The sequence below is a fragment of the Cucurbita moschata genome, unplaced genomic scaffold, assembly GCF_002738365.1.
Source record: "Cucurbita moschata cultivar Rifu unplaced genomic scaffold, Cmos_1.0 Cmo_Scf00001, whole genome shotgun sequence".
In the NCBI taxonomy this organism is placed as follows: domain Eukaryota; kingdom Viridiplantae; phylum Streptophyta; class Magnoliopsida; order Cucurbitales; family Cucurbitaceae; genus Cucurbita; species Cucurbita moschata.
The window spans coordinates 4,293,377-4,311,929 of NW_019268517.1; the positions used below are offsets into that span (position 1 = coordinate 4,293,377).

Genomic DNA, 18,553 nt, shown 5'->3' on the forward strand with positions numbered 1-18,553 from the left:
CTATACATAAAAATGCAAGGAAAGATGGCTAAACCGAAGTTACGTTGATCCAAGAGCGGCAAAGCAAACAAAAGGGCGAAGACATTTCAACCAATTAAACTATAAGTCCTTGTCGAACGAACTCTACATGCAATTCGCTCACTTGGAGCTTTCCACACCCACACGTCCTAAAAAACTAAATTTGCAACTTAATTATAAATAGATAAATAAATTAAAAAAAAAAAAACGAAAGAAGGGTGCAACAAATTTGACTAAAATTAGCATTGTGATCTGAATGGCTATTTTTTAACCGAGAAGGATAAAAAATAGGAATACCTTAAAAACTTATTGTATAAATACTTCAAAAATTATATGCACAGCAATCGGGTCTTCTCTACATCCCACTCTTATTCCTGGCAGAGAAGGATTGTTTTGTGTTCAATACTCCTTTTGTTGTCCCTCGGTAATTTTTGTAGGTAATTTTTCTAGCCATTTTCTCTTAGGTATTTATAAGATTGATTAGCAGTGTTCTTCAAGGTAATTACCTATAAGAATTTTGTATTCATTTAAGTGGCTTCACTAGCTATTAAGAAGCCATTATAATTAAAGTTTGTTTTACTTGTTAATTCAATTTTAGAGTTGGGGTTCAGCCAACGATCCATCCAAGATGACCAAGGTTCTCATTGTTTTAATGGGATTTTTACTCATGTTTTTGTCGGAGACATTGGGAACAGGAGAACAGCTCACATATAAAGATCCAACAAAACCATTAAATGTTCGAATCAAGGATCTACTTGGTCGGATGACTGTGGAGGAAAAAATAGGTCAAATGGTGCAAATTGAAAGGGTTAATGCTTCGGCTGATGTCATGAAAAACTATTTCATTGGTAAATTATCTTACTCCTAATCTAATTCTCTCCTCACGCTCTCAAAGTACTAATACAATAATATTAAATGTAGGGAGTGTATTGAGTGGTGGAGGTAGTGCCCCATCAAAGAATGCCTCAGCTAAGGATTGGGTGGACATGGTGAATGAAATCCAAAAAGGAGCTTTGTCGAGTAGGCTAGGAATTCCAATGATATATGGAATTGATGCTGTACATGGCCACAACAATGTCTATAATGCAACCATCTTCCCTCACAACGTCGGACTTGGTGCTACTAGGTTACATAACCATACTCCCTCTCTATTTTTTATTTTTTATTTTTATTTTTATTCAGCACTAATCATATAGCTTATTCGTGTAAAAATGATTTTCCTTTGATTAAACAAACAGAGACCCTCAACTTGTGAAGAATATTGGGAGTGCTACTGCCCTTGAAATTAGAGCAACTGGCATTCCGTATGCTTTTGCGCCTTGTATAGCGGTAATTATCTTTGTGTTTCAATGGATAAAGATCATCTTAACATTTCTGTTACTATTTGTTGTTTGTTATGTCATGTGATTTATTTTGGAGGTTTTTGTATTTCAATTAGGTTTGTAAAGATCCACGATGGGGTCGATGCTATGAAAGCTACAGTGAGGACCCTAAGATTGTTCAAGAAATGACTGAGATCATACTAGGTTTACAAGGAGAGATTCCACCTAATTCTCGCAAGGGTGTTCCTTATGTCGGTGGGAAGTAAGTCTTCAAATATTAATCAGTGTCTTTATTTGTATAGGTGTTGAAAATAACCACTATTTTCATTTATTTATGCATAGAGACAAAGTGGCAGGGTGTGCAAAACATTACGTTGGTGATGGTGGAACAACTAAGGGTATCAACGAGAACGACACAGTAATAGACAGACATAGCTTACTTAGCATTCACATGCCAGGTTACTCTCACTCGATCATCAAGGGAATTGCAACGGTTATGGCTTCTTATTCAAGTTGGAATGGAGAGAAAATGCATGCCCACAAAGAACTCCTTACTGGCTTTCTCAAGAACACTCTTAATTTTAAGGTAATATGGGTTCTTGATTCTACTTTGTGATTGTCACTTTGTTGCAGACATTTGATGATTTGATAAAAAGTGAGCTTAATATTGCTTCGGTCTTTTTAGGGCTTTGTGATCTCAGATTGGCAGGGTATTGATAGGATTACAACTCCACCTCATGCTAATTATACATATTCCATCATAGCCAGCGTTACTGCTGGTGTTGACATGGTTAGTATTATGCTCGACACTTTAAAACGTATTTCAAGGAATAATTATATGCTCATGTACACTTTCAATACAGATAATGATACCGTACGACTACAAGGAGTTCATCGATAAAATTACCTACTTGGTAAAAAATAACATAATTCCTATGAGTCGAATTGACGATGCAGTTTGGAGAATTTTGAGAGTCAAATTTGTTATGGGTTTATTTGAGAACCCATTAGCTGACTACAGCTTGGTTAATGAGATTGGTAAAAAGGTAACTATATGGAATATGTCTTTAATATTATGAAATAAAATATAGAAATTATGTTTTAACTTATGTTTTTCTCACAATAGGAACATAGAGAACTAGCTAGAGAAGCCGTAAGAAAATCTCTAGTGTTATTAAAGAATGGAAAATCGACTTCAACACCATTGCTTCCTCTTCCAAAGAAGACGCAAAAAATACTTGTTGCTGGCACCCATGCAAACAACCTTGGGTATCAATGTGGTGGTTGGACTATCGAATGGCAAGGAGCTAGTGGCAACAACCTTACAAGTGGTATGAAAATATTACAATATAATTGTGAAGTTTTTCCTTATAAATTATTGGGACATTGTGTATGATATTTATATCATCTCCTTTTGTTAGGTACAACTGTGCTTGATGCTATAAAAGAAACGGTTGATCCTGAAACAGAAGTTACCTTTGAGGAACAACCAAATAAGGAGAGTCTCCAATCACATGAGTTTTCTTATGGCATTGTTGTAGTGGGAGAATATCCATATGCAGAAACTAATGGCGATAGCTTGAATTTGACAATTCCCGACCCGGGTCCAAGCACCATCACAGATGTTTGTGGCGCTATGAAATGTGTAGTTATAATAATCTCAGGACGGCCTGTAGTAATCGAACCTTATATTTCTTCAATGGATGCACTTGTTGCTGCTTGGCTTCCCGGAACTGAAGGAAAAGGCATTACTGATGTATTGTTTGGAGATTATGGTTTTACTGGAAAACTTCCCCGAACGTGGTTCAAAACTGTTGATCAATTGCCAATGAACTTTGGAGATCCTCATTATGATCCTCTTTTCTCCTTTGGATATGGTCTTACTACAGAACCCATCAAAGCTTAGTGAATGACTGCGTCAACTTAACTATTTTACATATATGTACATGGCCTCCAATATTGTATACTCGTACATGGCCTCTAATACTGTATACTCATATAAGTCGATGACCTCCAATTCTTTTTGCTCAATAAGAAACTTCCATAAAATTTCATGTGATTTAAACCATTCGTCAACATTTCCATTTCCAAAAACCAGTGTAAAATTGAATACATGTACATATTTTAGTTTGTTCATTAAAGAGGGAATAGGGCTGAGTTACAAAAGAGGGAATAGGGTTGAGGTACAAAAGATGGATATTTGATATGACAACTACAAATGATATGACAACTACAAACACACATGGACAAGGCTCTGCTGACTACTGAGCTCCTGACCACCCCTCGTCTTGACTAGCAGTATCATACATCTGAAAAGGAAATTGTAGGCAACTTAACCAACTTGTAAGCTCTCATCGCATCCTTGACTTAGCAAGAGACCAACATCTACACCTGAAAAGGAAAATGTAGGTAACTTAACTTACTTGTAAACTCTCGGCATCCTTGACCTAGCAAGAGAACAAGGACTTTACTAGGCTCTAGGTGAACGACTCTTACCATTCACAGACTTGAGTTTTTAGCTTAGCTTACATAGTGGTAACCGGTGTCGAAAGGTTTAGGCACTACCTCATATGGTGTGTGCTAGTCATAAATGAGAGGTTAGGTGACAGAACTCTTTTCACAAGACCATGTGGTCATCCAAGGTTGGGGGAAGCAACACTCCCTGTGCTAGCTCTATTGATTACGTGCATGATCCGCACTTCGAAAATCCTTATTCTCCAATATCGTGAAGAATTTAATTATCTTCACGTCGGTCTTGTTCAAGTCGCACAGTAAAACCATTGTTCAAACTTGGATTAGATATCTCAGTCCTTATAGACTTCTCAAATTCCTTAATAGGAATGGTTCAGTCTATTTCAATTGTTATCCAAATTTTAGTTTGTCGTTCAACGACCTACACATATTATTAGCCCTTATACTGAACTTACAGTAAAAAAACTTGAATATCAAAGCCGAAACCCACTCTTCGGTCGTCATATTCAGAGTTTATTATAAGCTCATGAATATAAATATTTCTCCAAGAGCATTAAGATCCTCGCCAAAGGAATCAACTATGCTCATAGAAGTAAATATTGGAAAGTCTTCCGTGACTGTTCCAAAAAATCTCTCTTGGAATCAAATAACCAGAAATACTCTCTGGAAAATAGAAGATGCAAGTCTTCCAACCAAATCATCGAACATGATGAGGTAGCGTTGAAATAAAATTCAGTGAAGAACCTTCGTCAGATTCGAAAGTAAAAGAATTCCTAAGTTTTAGACCGAGTACTTCAGGAGTTCCAAGCTCAATATATGATCCTTTAAAGGTAAAAGAGGTAAGTTATGATCAAAGAAGAGCATCAATCCACTACGAAGATGGCTCAAGATCTCCAACCCATACTGATATGAATACTCAATTTTTCTATAAGAGTTAGCTAAATGTCATTAGAGCTGATTTCCAAATAGACAAGGAATTGTTAAGAGCAGATTTTATGTCAACTACCAACTCTTCAAAAAAAATGTCTTCTTTCAAATCTGCAAAGAAGCGGAGCGAAATGAATTAAGGGCTCAGTGGTATTCTCATATGGAAGCCATAGAAGAAAATATACCATTCTTTAAATGGTTTGAAGAAAATATTTTGTAGATATACACCTTGACTTAGAGGAGCTGGAAGCCTACCCGAAGAGGCCAAGTATATTCAAAACATCCTCCATTGAAAGAAGTTGAATTTGACAACTACTACGGACAAAAGATCAAAGCCAGTCCTTTCAAAAATATTTCGGAAGGACTAGAAAAGGGTAATCCGACTCTAAAGGATATCAAGAATATCCAGCATCAAAACAATTATTCAAATCAAATTTTATCCACGATCTCTACTCAACTTGAGAGTATCGAGGGAAAAATCTCGAAGAAATCTAGTACTCAGCAAGAAAGCGCAAGCAGCTCTGTACCAAAGATTGATGAGTCAATACCAATACTCAAACCGGAAAATCTCGATATATTTACGAGGAGGGTTTCAAAAGACAAGGCAGTAATAGCCAAGATAGAAGAAAAATTGGATAGGATTCTAAATCCTGGAGTAACACCTCAAGAATCATTTGTCAATGTTGTTAACAACTACGACGAAATCCAAGAACCCGAAGATGAGATTGTAAATGAGACAGAAGAACCTCTCTACAATCAAATTGAAAGGATCTCCAGAAGAAGTCAAAATAATACCAGTAATAAGAAAAACTGGTATCCTCAATCGTCTTTTCCGGATATTCAATTCGAAGAAAAGACACTACAAACTCAAGCCCACAACGATGGCCTAACAATCTATGAGTGGAATATTGACGGACTATCTGACTACTTGATAATGAATGTTGTCAATGAGATTATGATGGCCGCAGGCGCATATAAATTACAGGGCCATAAATTCGACCATCAAATAGCTCAAGTTTAGTAATTGGATTTATTGGGCAACTCAAAAACTGGTGGACAAACATCTTGATGAAGCAACTCGTCAACAAATTTTGAACCATTATGTAATTATTGTTGGCTTTTTGGCCCTTAATCTCACTTTAATTAATTTCAATCAATTAATTGATGTAAGGTCGGGAATAACGATTTCAACGACTTTTCAATGACTCAAATCAGAGCTAAAACGAAAAAATTACAATCTAGACAACATACCCGACGTAATGATGTGTCAGCAAAATCAAAATGATGGACAAATCAAAATATGACATTTATAATTTTGGGAGAGTAACAAAGGGTGAAGTTTTTTTTTTCTTATTATTATATTTTTAAAAAAGTTATTTTTACAAAATATAAATTTGAATCTAACTGTTACTCGCATCGATTTTTATTATTACTATATTATATTATTATATTATTATATTTTAAAATTTTGGTAGTTACTCACATAGTTTTTATTATTATTATTTTATTATATTTATAATAAATTTTGAATTTCATTTGACCGTTACTCACATAACTTTTTATTATTATTATATTATATTACTATTATATTAAAATTTTGAAATAAATGAATTTAGAAAATTTTCTTATTTATTTACTTTTAATCTCCGCCTTCCATTATTCCTAACACAATCCAACGGTCAATATTCAATCCTACATTTTGTCACTTTTCTCCTCTATATAAACTCATCTTCCCCACATTTTAAAATACACAACTTACATACATTCTCCAATTCTCATTTGTTCAAAGTCTCGTTTGTTGCTCTCTCCAAGCTTACAAGTTTATTTCTTTTCATCTTATTCTTGAGAGAGATTATTATTATATTGTGAGGAAATAGTTGGGAGTATCCTAAATTGTAAATCTACTCTTTGAGAGAGTTGTGGTGTGTTATTATCAAACTCAAATACTTGTATCAGTTTGATCCTGCGCCGTGGAAAAGATTGAGTTTGCTCTTGAACTCGTAAAAAGAGCGGTGTAGCGGTTTGGCTCAGATCCGTGGAAAGAGTCGAGAAAGTTCTTTATTCAAATTCCCAAGAGGCGCTTGGGGAGTGGAGTAGGTCGAGTTTGACCGAACCACTATAAAACTACGATGTCATTTTCTCTAACTCTTTTCTATTTAATTTCAAAATTATTATTGTGATTTATTGCATGTTCTACTTGATTATTGTTTTGACTTGAATTACTTTGGTATAGTAATTATCATCTTCTACTTATTTGTAAAAAGTTTCATCATTAGAAAAATTAATCACGTTTAAACACTCTCTATTCACCCCCTCTAGGGTTGCCATACCGATCCAACAATTATGTTGGGAATAAACTTACATGAGAGAGAAAAAAAAGAAGAACTAGTTATTAATTTTGGTTTTAAAATTTAGTCAAAAGCCAATATGTATTTTAGGAAAGCATGGTTTATGGGCGAGAGAACTTGGGATAGTTATGGCCAATTTTAGCCTTAGTAAAATTTATGAATAGGCTTTACTTCTGATTGTAATAGCCAAGCAAAAAGAAGCAAAAAGAGAAAAAGAACAAGAGTTAAAGTATAGCATAAAAGAAAAAGGCTTTTGAGAATTCTTTGTCTCCTTGTCTCTCCCCTCTCAACACCTCTTTTACAGCCTCGTGAGAGTTATCTAAACAAGTTGGTTTTAGAGCGAGCGTCTATTTTCTACAAGTTGGTATCGGAGCGTATTCTAATTTCAACAAATTAGTATCAGAGCGAGCTTTTAATTCAACAAATTAGACCAACCACTCAAATCATCAAAGAAAAAGGTCCATCAACTAGGACCGAGGTACAACATGAAAGGGTAGAAGACGCTACCAACACTCATATCTATACCCTCATAGAATTCTTCGTAGGCGACCCCCTGAAATATCAGGAGAGATCCGCTAAAATACTCATGAACCTAAAGTGCCCAACTTTAGGTGATTTTAGGTGGTACAAAGACATGTATTTCAGCAAAATTATCATTAGGACAGACAGTTTGTTGGAATTCTAGAAAGAAAATTTTGTCAATGGATTGCCAAAACACTTCTTAAGGAGGATCAAAGACAGTCTCAAGACAAAGTATAAAATGGAACAATTCCATGGCAGACTTCGTCATATGGATCCATAGCTACCTTCATCATAGAAGAAGGACTCAGACTTTGCAATGAGTCGAAGATTCAAAACAAGCTCAATTCCTCGATATCAAATAGGAAAGAACTTGGAAGATTTTGTGATCAATATGGATGCAAGGGGATAGAAGCCCCCTCGACCTCCAGAAGAAAGAACGTCAAAACGTATCCAAGATCATACAAATCGTACAGACCCAAAGAAAAGTATCGGAATAAACCCGTGAAGTCTCGAAAGCCAACGTATTTAAAGAAAAGGTATACCCCTACAAAATCCTATAGATGAAAGAAAAAGCAAACTTGCTTTTAAATGTCGGGAAGAAGGACACTATGCCAATAAGTGTCCAATCAGAGGAAAGATCATAAATTAGATCTTGATCAAGATCTAAAAAATCAACTACTACAATTAGTTCTCGGTTGAAATAAACTTAAAAATGCTAAAGGTTAACTTTAGTAAATTTGGTAGGAAAGTTAATTTGAAAAGTTAGGTGAAAGAAAAGGCACAGAGCTTTTGTAGAAATGATGGTAGGTTTATGGGTGTCTTTCTCATACCTGTTATTAGGGTTAGAAAACTTATAAATACCTAATCCTTTTATTGTAAAGTAAGAGCAAAAGAGAGCAAGAGAGAAAAGAAATATAGAGCAATAGAAAAGGCTTTTTTTTTTTTTTTTTAAAATCAGTGTTCTTTGTCCCCTTGTCTCTCCTATCTCGACATCTCCTTCACAAGTACGCGAGTAGTATTTTTACAAAGTGCTATTGAAGCGTTCTATTATTACTGTATGTGAGATTACTTCACAGATTAGTGAGTTTTATTTTACCAAATTGGTATCAGAGCCGATGGCGAATGTGATGAGTCAAATGCCGCTACCGCGACTAACGAAGATGATCTACGAGAATTGGAGCATCCAAATGAAAGCTCTTCTCAGTTCTCAAGATGCATGGGAGGTGGTCGAAGAAGATTTCAAAGAACCAAAGGATACCACAGGTTATACGACGACACAAAACAAGACGTTAAAAGAATTGCAATCAGAGGATAAGACGACATTATACATGTTGTTCCAAGTCGTTGACAAGTCGGGCTTTGAGACGATTTCTAGGGCAATTACTTCAAAAGACGCGTGGAACACTTTAGAAAAAATGTTCAAAGGAACCGACCGAGTCAAGCAAGTGCGTCTCCAAACTCTTCGTGGCGAGTTGGAGAGCATGAAGATGAAGGAGTCAGAAAATGTATCTGACTACATTACGCGCGTACAGACTGTGGTAAACCAACTAAATCGAAATGGAGAAATGTTACTCGAGACGCAGGTTGTGGAGAAGATCTTGAGGTAATTAACCAACAACTTCGAGAATGTTGTATGCGCGATAGAAGAGTCAAAGGACCTAGCGACGTTCACAGTCGACGAGCTCGCCGGTTCTCTCGAGGCACACGAGCAACGTAAGAAGAAGGAGGAGGAAACACTCGATCAAGCACTTCAAACCAAGGCATCAATCAAAGATGAAAAGGTACTATACTCTCAAAATTTTAAAGGTAGAGGTTGTGATCGTGGAAGTCACGGAAATGGTCGAGGTAGTCAAGGCAGCAGAAATGAAGGACATTATAAGGAGAAGAGACAGTCGAGCCAAGCAAATTGGCGTAGAAGAGGACGCAGTCAAGGATATTATTCCAACATTCAATGCTATAAATGTAAAAAATATGGTCACTATGCGAATGATTGTAACTCCGACAAATGTTATGGCTGAGTGGGGCATGTTGCAAAAGATTGTCGAGCCAAAAAAAGGGTGGAAGCGTCAAAGGTCACGAGTACCTATTCAAAGAGATGCAAAAGATTGAAGATAGTCATGTGTCATTTGGAGATGTGTTAAAGGTGGAGGTCAAAGAATGAGGTACGATACATTTCTTGCAAAAGGATGGTGTAATGGGGTCAATCAAGATGTTTATTACGTACCAGACCTCAAAACCAACATACTGAGTATGGGGCAACTCACAGAGAAAGGTTACTCGATATTCTTAAAGGATCGCCTGCTACACCTGAAGGATAAGCAAGGGCGTTTGGTTGCTCGAGCCGAGATAGGAAGAAATCGGATGTACAAACTGAATTTAAGAAGCATACGAGAAAAGTGTTTGCGAGTTGACGTAGAAGAAAAGATATCACTGTGGCATCTCTGCTTTGGTCACCTACATCATGGCGACCTAAAGGAGTTAGCGAAGAAGATGTAGAAAATAAAACTCGCTCTGATACCAATTTGTTGAAATAAAAGCTCGCTCTGATATTAATTTGTTAGAATAATACTCATGAAACTGTTAAGGAGATGTCGAGAGGGGAGAGACAAGGAGACAGAATTCTAAAAGTTTTTTTCTATTGCTCCGTACTTTTTGTTATCTATACTTTTGCTCTTTGCTTTTTACAACCAGAAAACAAACTAATTTATAGGTTTTATAAAGGCTAAAAATAGCTATCACATCTGCCATCATTTTCTAACCCACCATTCCTTAAATAGTTATTGGCCTTTCAATTTTACTTTTTGCTTTTTCTTCGTGAGTTTCAAAGCTTACTAAAATTAACGAAAAAACTACCCTTTTCATTTAAGTTTATTTTTTCAATTTTACTTTTTGCTTTTTCTTGGTGAGTTTCAAAGCTTACTAAAATTAATGAAAAATAAAACTACCCTTTTCATTTAAGTTTATTCCCAACAAAACTCCCCTATAAACTTAAATGCTACTGCCATTTGTCATGCCAATCATTTTCTTGTATTTGTCGAAAAGTATTTTCGGTAGCGGTTTTGTAAAGATGTCTGCAACTTGATCCTAACTTGCCACATGCAGCAATTCCACATTTCCTTCCTTCACATGATCTCGAATAAAATGAAATCAAACGTCAATGTTTTTGTATCTTTCATGGTTCACTGATTTATTGTCAACTTGTATTACAGTTGCACCTCGTTGCTTTAGCTCCATCTTACTCAACAAATTTCTAAGCCATATCACGTGACACACACACTAAGATGCTGCTACATACTCAGCTTCACACGTCGAGAGTGTCATGATCGGTTGTTTCTTTGAAAGCCAAGTAAATGTTGTGTTGTCCATGAAGAATACATAACTCGATGTACTTTTCCGATCGTCTATGTCTCTGCACTAATCACTGTCAAAGTAACCGACTAACTTGTAATCTTCTATTTTTTAGTAGAATAGCCCAAGTGACACCGTTCCTTGGATGTATCATAGGACTCGCTTTAACACCTTCCAATGTGAATATATTGACTCCTCCATAAACTGACTTATTATGCCGATACTTAATGAAAGATCTGGCCTTGTGCATGTAAGATAGCGAAGGCTTCCCACCAAGCTCCGGTACCTATTTGCATCTACTCGTTCTCCTTCATCGTGCTTTTAGAGTTTTGCACCTGGTTCCATTGGTGTTGATATCGGGTTGCAATTTTCTATTTTGTACTTCTTCAAAATCTCCTTTGCATATTTCTCCTGTGATATAAAAATGCCTATCTCCCCTTGTTTAACCTCCAAACCGAGGAAAAACTTCAACAAGTCAAGTCTGTCATCTCAAATTCTCGTGTCATTGTGCTTTTGAACTCTTCTATCATTTCATCGTTGTTGCCTAAGCAGATGAGGTCATCGACATAAAGAGCAACAAGTATCACATTACCTCCACTCTTCTTTATGTAAAGTGAATGTTCGTGGGAACATTGCTTGTACCTGTTCTCCTTGAAGTATGTATCGATGCGAGTATTCCATGCTCGCGGTGCTTGTTTCAACCCGTAAAGCACCTTCTTCAATTTTAGTACCTTATTCTCTTCTCCAATTTTCATGTACCAGGGAGGTTGTTCGAGGTATACTTCTTCTTCAAGCACACAATTCAAGAATGCTGACTTGACATCCATTGGCCATTTGAATTTAGCTACTCGGGAATGTTGAAGGTGTTGAGTTTTATGTCCTAAAACTCATAGTTTGTAAACAAAGATATATTCTATTTTCAATAAAGTTATTATTGATGTTTATTCAGAAAAATTTGTTATTGAATAAAGTGAACTTTACGATCATTAATCTAAATCCAATAAACTAAGAACACTCTGGCTATAGTATGATTACTTGAACTATATGTAGAGACATAAAAGTGGATCAAGTCCAAGTATATAGTCAAAATGATCTATAGTATAAGGATAAGGCTGAGTACCTTATTCTGGGGACACTATGGATGCGGCCCACTTTTGTATATGATATAAACAATGTGATCACTAAATTGTACATGTGGAGACATATGAGTGGGGGCGTCCTATGCAATGAGTATTGCATAAGATCGAACCATGAAGAAAATCACTCTCACTTTATAATGTCGTTTACTGTTGAGACTGATTTTCTTTTCATTCGATGACCTAGGTAACTCGATCTTAATCCTGAGCTAACCATGAACTCCTGTTTATTCGGAATTATCCTTAGATTTGCATGGGTGAGAGTGGCTCGAGTTCGCCGACTCAATAGGCCTCCCATTTCAGGGGTAAGACTGGGTGAATAGCTGGGGACGTGGGGTGCAAGATGGAATTCGCTCCTACCCACTTTTAAGAGAGGTAGTTCCCTTAAGTACTGACTCCAGGTCTTGAACAAAGGGCCCCACCCATTCATTGGCCTGAGAGGGATTCTTACCCGACTTCGGCCAATTTTCTGGCGCATTTTCTCTCTCCTTCCCGCGGCATTTTCTTTGCAGATTTCGGTCCTCTTTCTTCCTTTTCCTCTCTGTTTGTCGTCCTTCTTTCCTTCCTCGAAGTTTAGTGGCCTAAAAGTTCCTAAAGCCACAGATCTAAGAATGTTTAGGAAAATCCAATTTTTTGACCTCGGTTACCGACGACGGCGCTTACGAAAAGGCACAAAACATACCCTGAGTTATTGTGCTTTCGTTAGGGATCCTTCTTGTGGTGGAAACTGAGCGTTTGGCGTCGATTTTAGGGTGGTTTGGGGATCGTCGGAGGGATTGAAAACTCATCGATGTTATCCAAAATCTCTCTCTCTCTCTCTCTCTCTCTCTCTCTCTCTCTCTCTCTCTCTCTCTCTCTCGTATTTTTGTTCTTTTCTCTGTTTGCAGGTATTCTGATCGATTCTGGGAGTCGTGGGCTGAAGGCTGAGCAAGGTTTGGCGGTCGTTTTTCGTGGGGTCCGAGTTTTTTTTCTTTTTTCTTTTTTTTTCTTTTTTTCTCGGGTCGTTACAACTTCACACAAAAATATTAGAAGGAATAGGAAGCAAATCAAGAGGCATAGGTGGATTAAATCCATAAACAACCTCAAAAGGAGAACGATGTGTGGTACTATGAATTGCTCTATTATATGAAAATTCTACAAATGACAAACATTCGTCCCAAGACTTAATATTCTTAGAAATAATAGCTCTAAGCAACACTTCTAATATTCTATTAACCACCTCATATCAGACATGTAATTGAAAACAACAATTTGGTACCCAATTTACTCTAAAATACTTCCCAAGAGTGACTTAAAAATTTAACATCCCTATCACTAACAATAACTCTCGAGATTCCATGTAATCTTACTACTTCTCTAAAGAATAAGTCAGCATCATGGTTTGCAACATCCGTCTTGTTGAATGCAATAACATGAGTCATTTACCTAAATTTGTCTACCACAACAAGAATCTTATCTTTACCCTTTTTGTGTGCGGAAAACCAAAAACAAAATTGATAGATATATTAGTCCAAGGTTCATTAAGTACAGGAGTATAGAATCCATTTGATTGTGATCTAGATTTAGCTTATTTGTATTTAAAACATTGGCTACAAAACTTATGAACATTGTGCTTCATCCTCAGCTAAAAGAATTATTCATGCAACATACTATGAGTTTTTTTAATCCCAAAATGTCTCATTAAGCGATCACGATATGCTTTTATAAGCAAATCTCTTATAGAGCATTTAAGAATACAAAGTTTACTTTTCTTAAATAGGAATTCATGAAACATATAATAATCATCCACATTTTTTTTACAAGACAAGATGCATAAATAGTTTCAAAGTCTTGGTCATTCCTATATAATTCTTTAATATGCTAAAATTCAAGAATTTTTGCACTAAGAAAAGTAAAGAGATTGTACCTCTTAGATAATGCATGAGCAACATCTTTACCTTGCTTATATTTGATACAGAAATATTTTAATAAACTCCACTCACTTTTCATGTCTACGGTTCTATTTGCTTTGACCCTTAAGATACTTCAAACTTTCATGATGGATCACATATTCTCTAGGCCATCAGTAGTTTTGACACACGTGCAATGTGTGAACTAAAGCAAACAATTGTGTATCATAGGTAAGATAGTTTATTGTTTCACCATTCAGTTTTTCATTAAAATACATTTATAGTTTTCCATCTTGCATCAAAACAACACCAATATCTAAACCAGTTGCATCACTATAATTTCAAATGTTTTATCAAAGTTATGAAAGACAAGTAATGGTGCGTTGGTTAATTTCTTCTTAAGCTCATTTAATGCATTCTCTTGCATATCCCCATTTAAAAACAACTTTCTTTTTTCACTAAGTATTCAATGGTGCAGCTATCTGCTAAAATCTTTTATAAATCTCTTAGCTAACCCAGGAAAACTACTAACTTCACTTCTATTTTTTTGGTGTTGGCAATCCCTAATTTTTTAAACTTTCTCTTCATCTACTTCTAACCATTTTTACCAACAATAAAGCGAAGAAAGTTAATTTTTTCCATGCAAAAATTACACTTATTAAATTAGAATAAACTCTCTTTTCTAAGCGTAACAAAATTGACTTAACATACTTCATATGCTCAGGCAAAGTCTTCGGATAAATTAAAATATAATCAAAATACACAACAACATGTTTTTCCAAATATTCTCTCAAAACATTATTCATTAAGTGCTTAAATATACTAGGAGCGTTAGTTAACCCAAAAGGCATAACAAGTCATTCATAGAATCAGAACTTAGTTTTGAAACTTGTTTTCCATTCATCTCCTACATGCATTCTAACTTGATAATATCCAAATTTCAAATCAATCTTTGTAAATAGACATGAACCATACAATTCATCAAGCATATCGTATAGCCAGGAATAGAATGTCAATACTTTACAGTGAATTCGTTTATGGCTCTACAATCCATGCACATCCACCATGTTCAATCTTTCTTTGACACCAATAAGATGAAGGAGAATGAACTCTTCATCCATATAGCGAAGGCATTGGGAACCGTTTTGATTTTTAGTAAGAATTAAAACAAAGCAATTAACACGAGAGTAAGAACTCTACTTTTGTAGAAACCATAGTTTGCAAGACTCTTTGAAGTATTCCAAGCTTGAAAGTTCTTCCACATTCCACAAGATCTTCCTTGCTATGACTCGAGCACAAGGTCAAGGCTTGTGAGAACTTGTTGAAAGAAAATCCCAAAGGGATCGGAGAAAGAGAGTTTCAAGAGAATTCTCTAAAGATTAGTTTCATTCTCGAGAGAAAATGGGAGAGATTCGTGTGCACTAGGGTCAACCCTAAAGTCTTATTTATAGGGACTCTTGGAGAATATTTGTCAAGTAATATATTTGAATATCTAATATATTAAGATATAATATCTTTATAAATCATATTTAAATATTATAAGATATTCTAATATATATTTAACTAATTTGAATTTCATTTAAATTTTAAATATATTTTTATTTGAGGTATAAATATACAATAATTGATTTAATATTTAATTCTATCGAATACAAGAAATATGTTTTTCCCTTTTAATATATATCTAATATATTAAATATTAATTTAAATCCTTCAAATTAATATAGTTTTTCTCAACTAATATACTAAATATTAATTTGAATACTTCAAATTAAATTATTTTTCTATTTATTTAATATATCTAATATATTAAATATTAATTTAAACACTTTGTTAAGAATGAGATAGAAAATATAATTGGGAAGGTGTGTATTATATATTAATATCCTTTAAATAGGATACAAGCCAGTACAAATTTAGAAAATATAAAATAATTAAATACTAGAATAAAATAAAATATATTATAAATCTAATCATAAATGGAAGAATGTTAAGATATAATATCTAAGATATATTCCATAAATAATATATCTCAACACTCTCCCTCAAGTTGGAGAGTGTATGTTAATCACGTCCAACTTGTCTTTAACTTGTCTTTACGGTAGGTCAATAACACCCAAGTTGTCTTTCACTCTTGTCTTCCCAGTAATGAAAATATCCGTAAAAAAATAGACCGCCTTTGATTGGTTTGCATTTTTAGACTTTCAAGAAATTATTGAATTTTCAAGAAATATGCAAGACTCAGAAATAGACATTGGTTTGCATTTTTAGACTTTCAAGAAATTATTGAATTTTCAACAAAGATGCAAGACTCAGAAATAGACTGCAATGATTGACTCGAGGATTGGTAACTTGTCCCATTTAATTTGATTTGGAACAAGTGAATATCCTCCCTGATCACTTTTTGGTCCATGCATAAATGCTTTAGAAATAGACCGCAATGATTGACTCGAGGATTGATAACTTGTCCATTTAATTTGATTTGGAACAAGTGAATATCCTCCCTGATCACTTGTTGGTCCATGCATAAATGCTTTAGTGGATAATGACACCAAGATCGGTGCTTTGGATCACTTGAGAGGTTGTGAAAGAAAATACGAACATCTTGAATATGTCACCTTAGAGCTTGGTGAGAAATTTGAAGATGCTTATAACGTATTCTTTATATTGGATGATTGACGATGGTAAAGACTTCACTGATTGGTTAGGGTTTGGCTTTAGGTTTAATACTCCCCTTGGACTCAGAGTCCAAGGGGGTATTAGGAATACCACGATCGGTGCTTTGATATTAGGAATATCAAGATCGGTGCTCTGATACCATGTTAAGAATGAGATAGAAAATATAATTGGGAAGGTGTGTATTATCATTGATATTGATATCCTTTAAATAGGATACAAGCCAGTACAAATGAGGAAAATATAAAATAATTAAATACTAGAATAAAATAAAATATACTATAAATCTAATCATAAATGGAAGAATATTAAGATATAATATCTAAGATATATTCCATAAATAATATATCTCAACACTCCCCCTCAAGTTGGAGAGTGTATGTTAATCACGTCCAACTTGTCTTTAACTTGTCTTTACGGTAGGTCAATAACACCCAAGTTGTCTTTCACTCTTGTCTTCCCAGTAATGAAAATATCTGTCAAAAAATAGACCGCCTTTGATTGGTTTGCATTTTTAGACTTTCAAGAAATTATTGAATTTTCAAGAAAGATGCAAGACTCAGAAGTAGGCTGCCTTTGATAGGTTTGCATTTTTAGACTTTCAAGAAATTATTGAATTTTCAACAAAGATGCAAGACTCAGAAATAGACTGCAATGATTGACTCGAGGATTGGTAACTTGTCCCATTTAATTTGATTTGGAACAAGTGAATATCCTCCCTGATCACTTTTTGGTCCATGCATAAATGCTTTAGAAATAGACCGCAATGATTGACTCGAGGATTGATAACTTGTCCATTTAATTTGATTTGGAACAAGTGAATATCCTCCCTGATCACTTGTTGGTCCATGCATAAATGCTTTAGTGGATAATGACACCAAGATCGGTGCTTTGGATCACTTGAGAGGTTGTGAAAGAAAATACGAACATCTTGAATATGTCACCTTAGAGCTTGGTGAGAAATTTGAAGATGCTTATAACGTATTCTTTATATTGGATGATTGACGATGGTAAAGACTTCACTGATTGGTTAGGGTTTGGCTTTAGGTTTAATACTCCCCTTGGACTCAGAGTCCAAGGGGGTATTAGGAATACCACGATCGGTGCTTTGATATTAGGAATATCAAAATCGGTGCTCTGATACCATGTTAAGAATGAGATAGAAAATATAATTGGGAATGTGTGTATTATCATTGATATTGATATCCTTTAAATAGGATACAAGCCCGTACAAATTTAGAAATATAAAATAATTAAATACTAGAATAAAATAAAATATACTATAAATCTAATCATAAATGAAAGAATGTTAAGATATAATATCTAAGATATATTCCATAAATAATATATCTCAACACACTTCAAATTTTTTCTTTCAATTAAATTGAACATTTTTGGGTTACTATCAGCTACCAAGGGACCTTATGATCTAAGATTTTAAGCTCCAATTATACAAAATTAATTAATTAAACTCTTTAATTAATCAATTTTCATTTATTAATTATAGATCACTCCACTGTAGATTTAGAGTTGCACTCTTATGAATTGTAGGAAAAGTTATATCCATTGATATAATCATTACAAGCAAGTCAATCCTTCACGAGTTGTCATAATTACAGTTGGGTCAAAAGTTCATTTTACTCTTGTAATTACATCTTTTCACCTTAAGTACCATTAGTTTTCTAATGAACAATTTATTTATGATCCAATCATAAGCCAAGTTCCTTTTAAGCCAATGAGAGGGTGGGGCTTCATTGTTCAAGTCTCGAAATCAGTACTTAAAGAACAACTCATCTACTTTCCTTATATGAAAAGAAATGAATTTCATCTCATGATATTAGGTTCCCAGCTCCCTATTTGGTCCGTCCCCAAAATGCTAGGTATATTGAATTGGC

General features: G+C 34.8%; 1 protein-coding gene across 1 annotated transcript; it reads left to right on the top strand.

The window, feature by feature from the left end:
• Positions 1 to 630: 630 nt before the first annotated feature.
• Positions 631 to 3,292, top strand: LOC111454342 (beta-glucosidase BoGH3B-like). The gene is made up of 9 exons (XM_023095834.1): positions 631 to 866; positions 940 to 1,144; positions 1,257 to 1,347; positions 1,457 to 1,602; positions 1,683 to 1,926; positions 2,026 to 2,130; positions 2,204 to 2,386; positions 2,467 to 2,671; positions 2,762 to 3,292. The coding sequence occupies exons 1-9, from the start codon at positions 647 to 649 to the stop codon at positions 3,244 to 3,246; spliced, it is 1,884 nt and encodes a 627-aa protein (XP_022951602.1). The 5' UTR covers positions 631 to 646; the 3' UTR covers positions 3,247 to 3,292.
• The last annotated feature ends 15,261 nt before the right edge of the window (positions 3,293 to 18,553 follow it).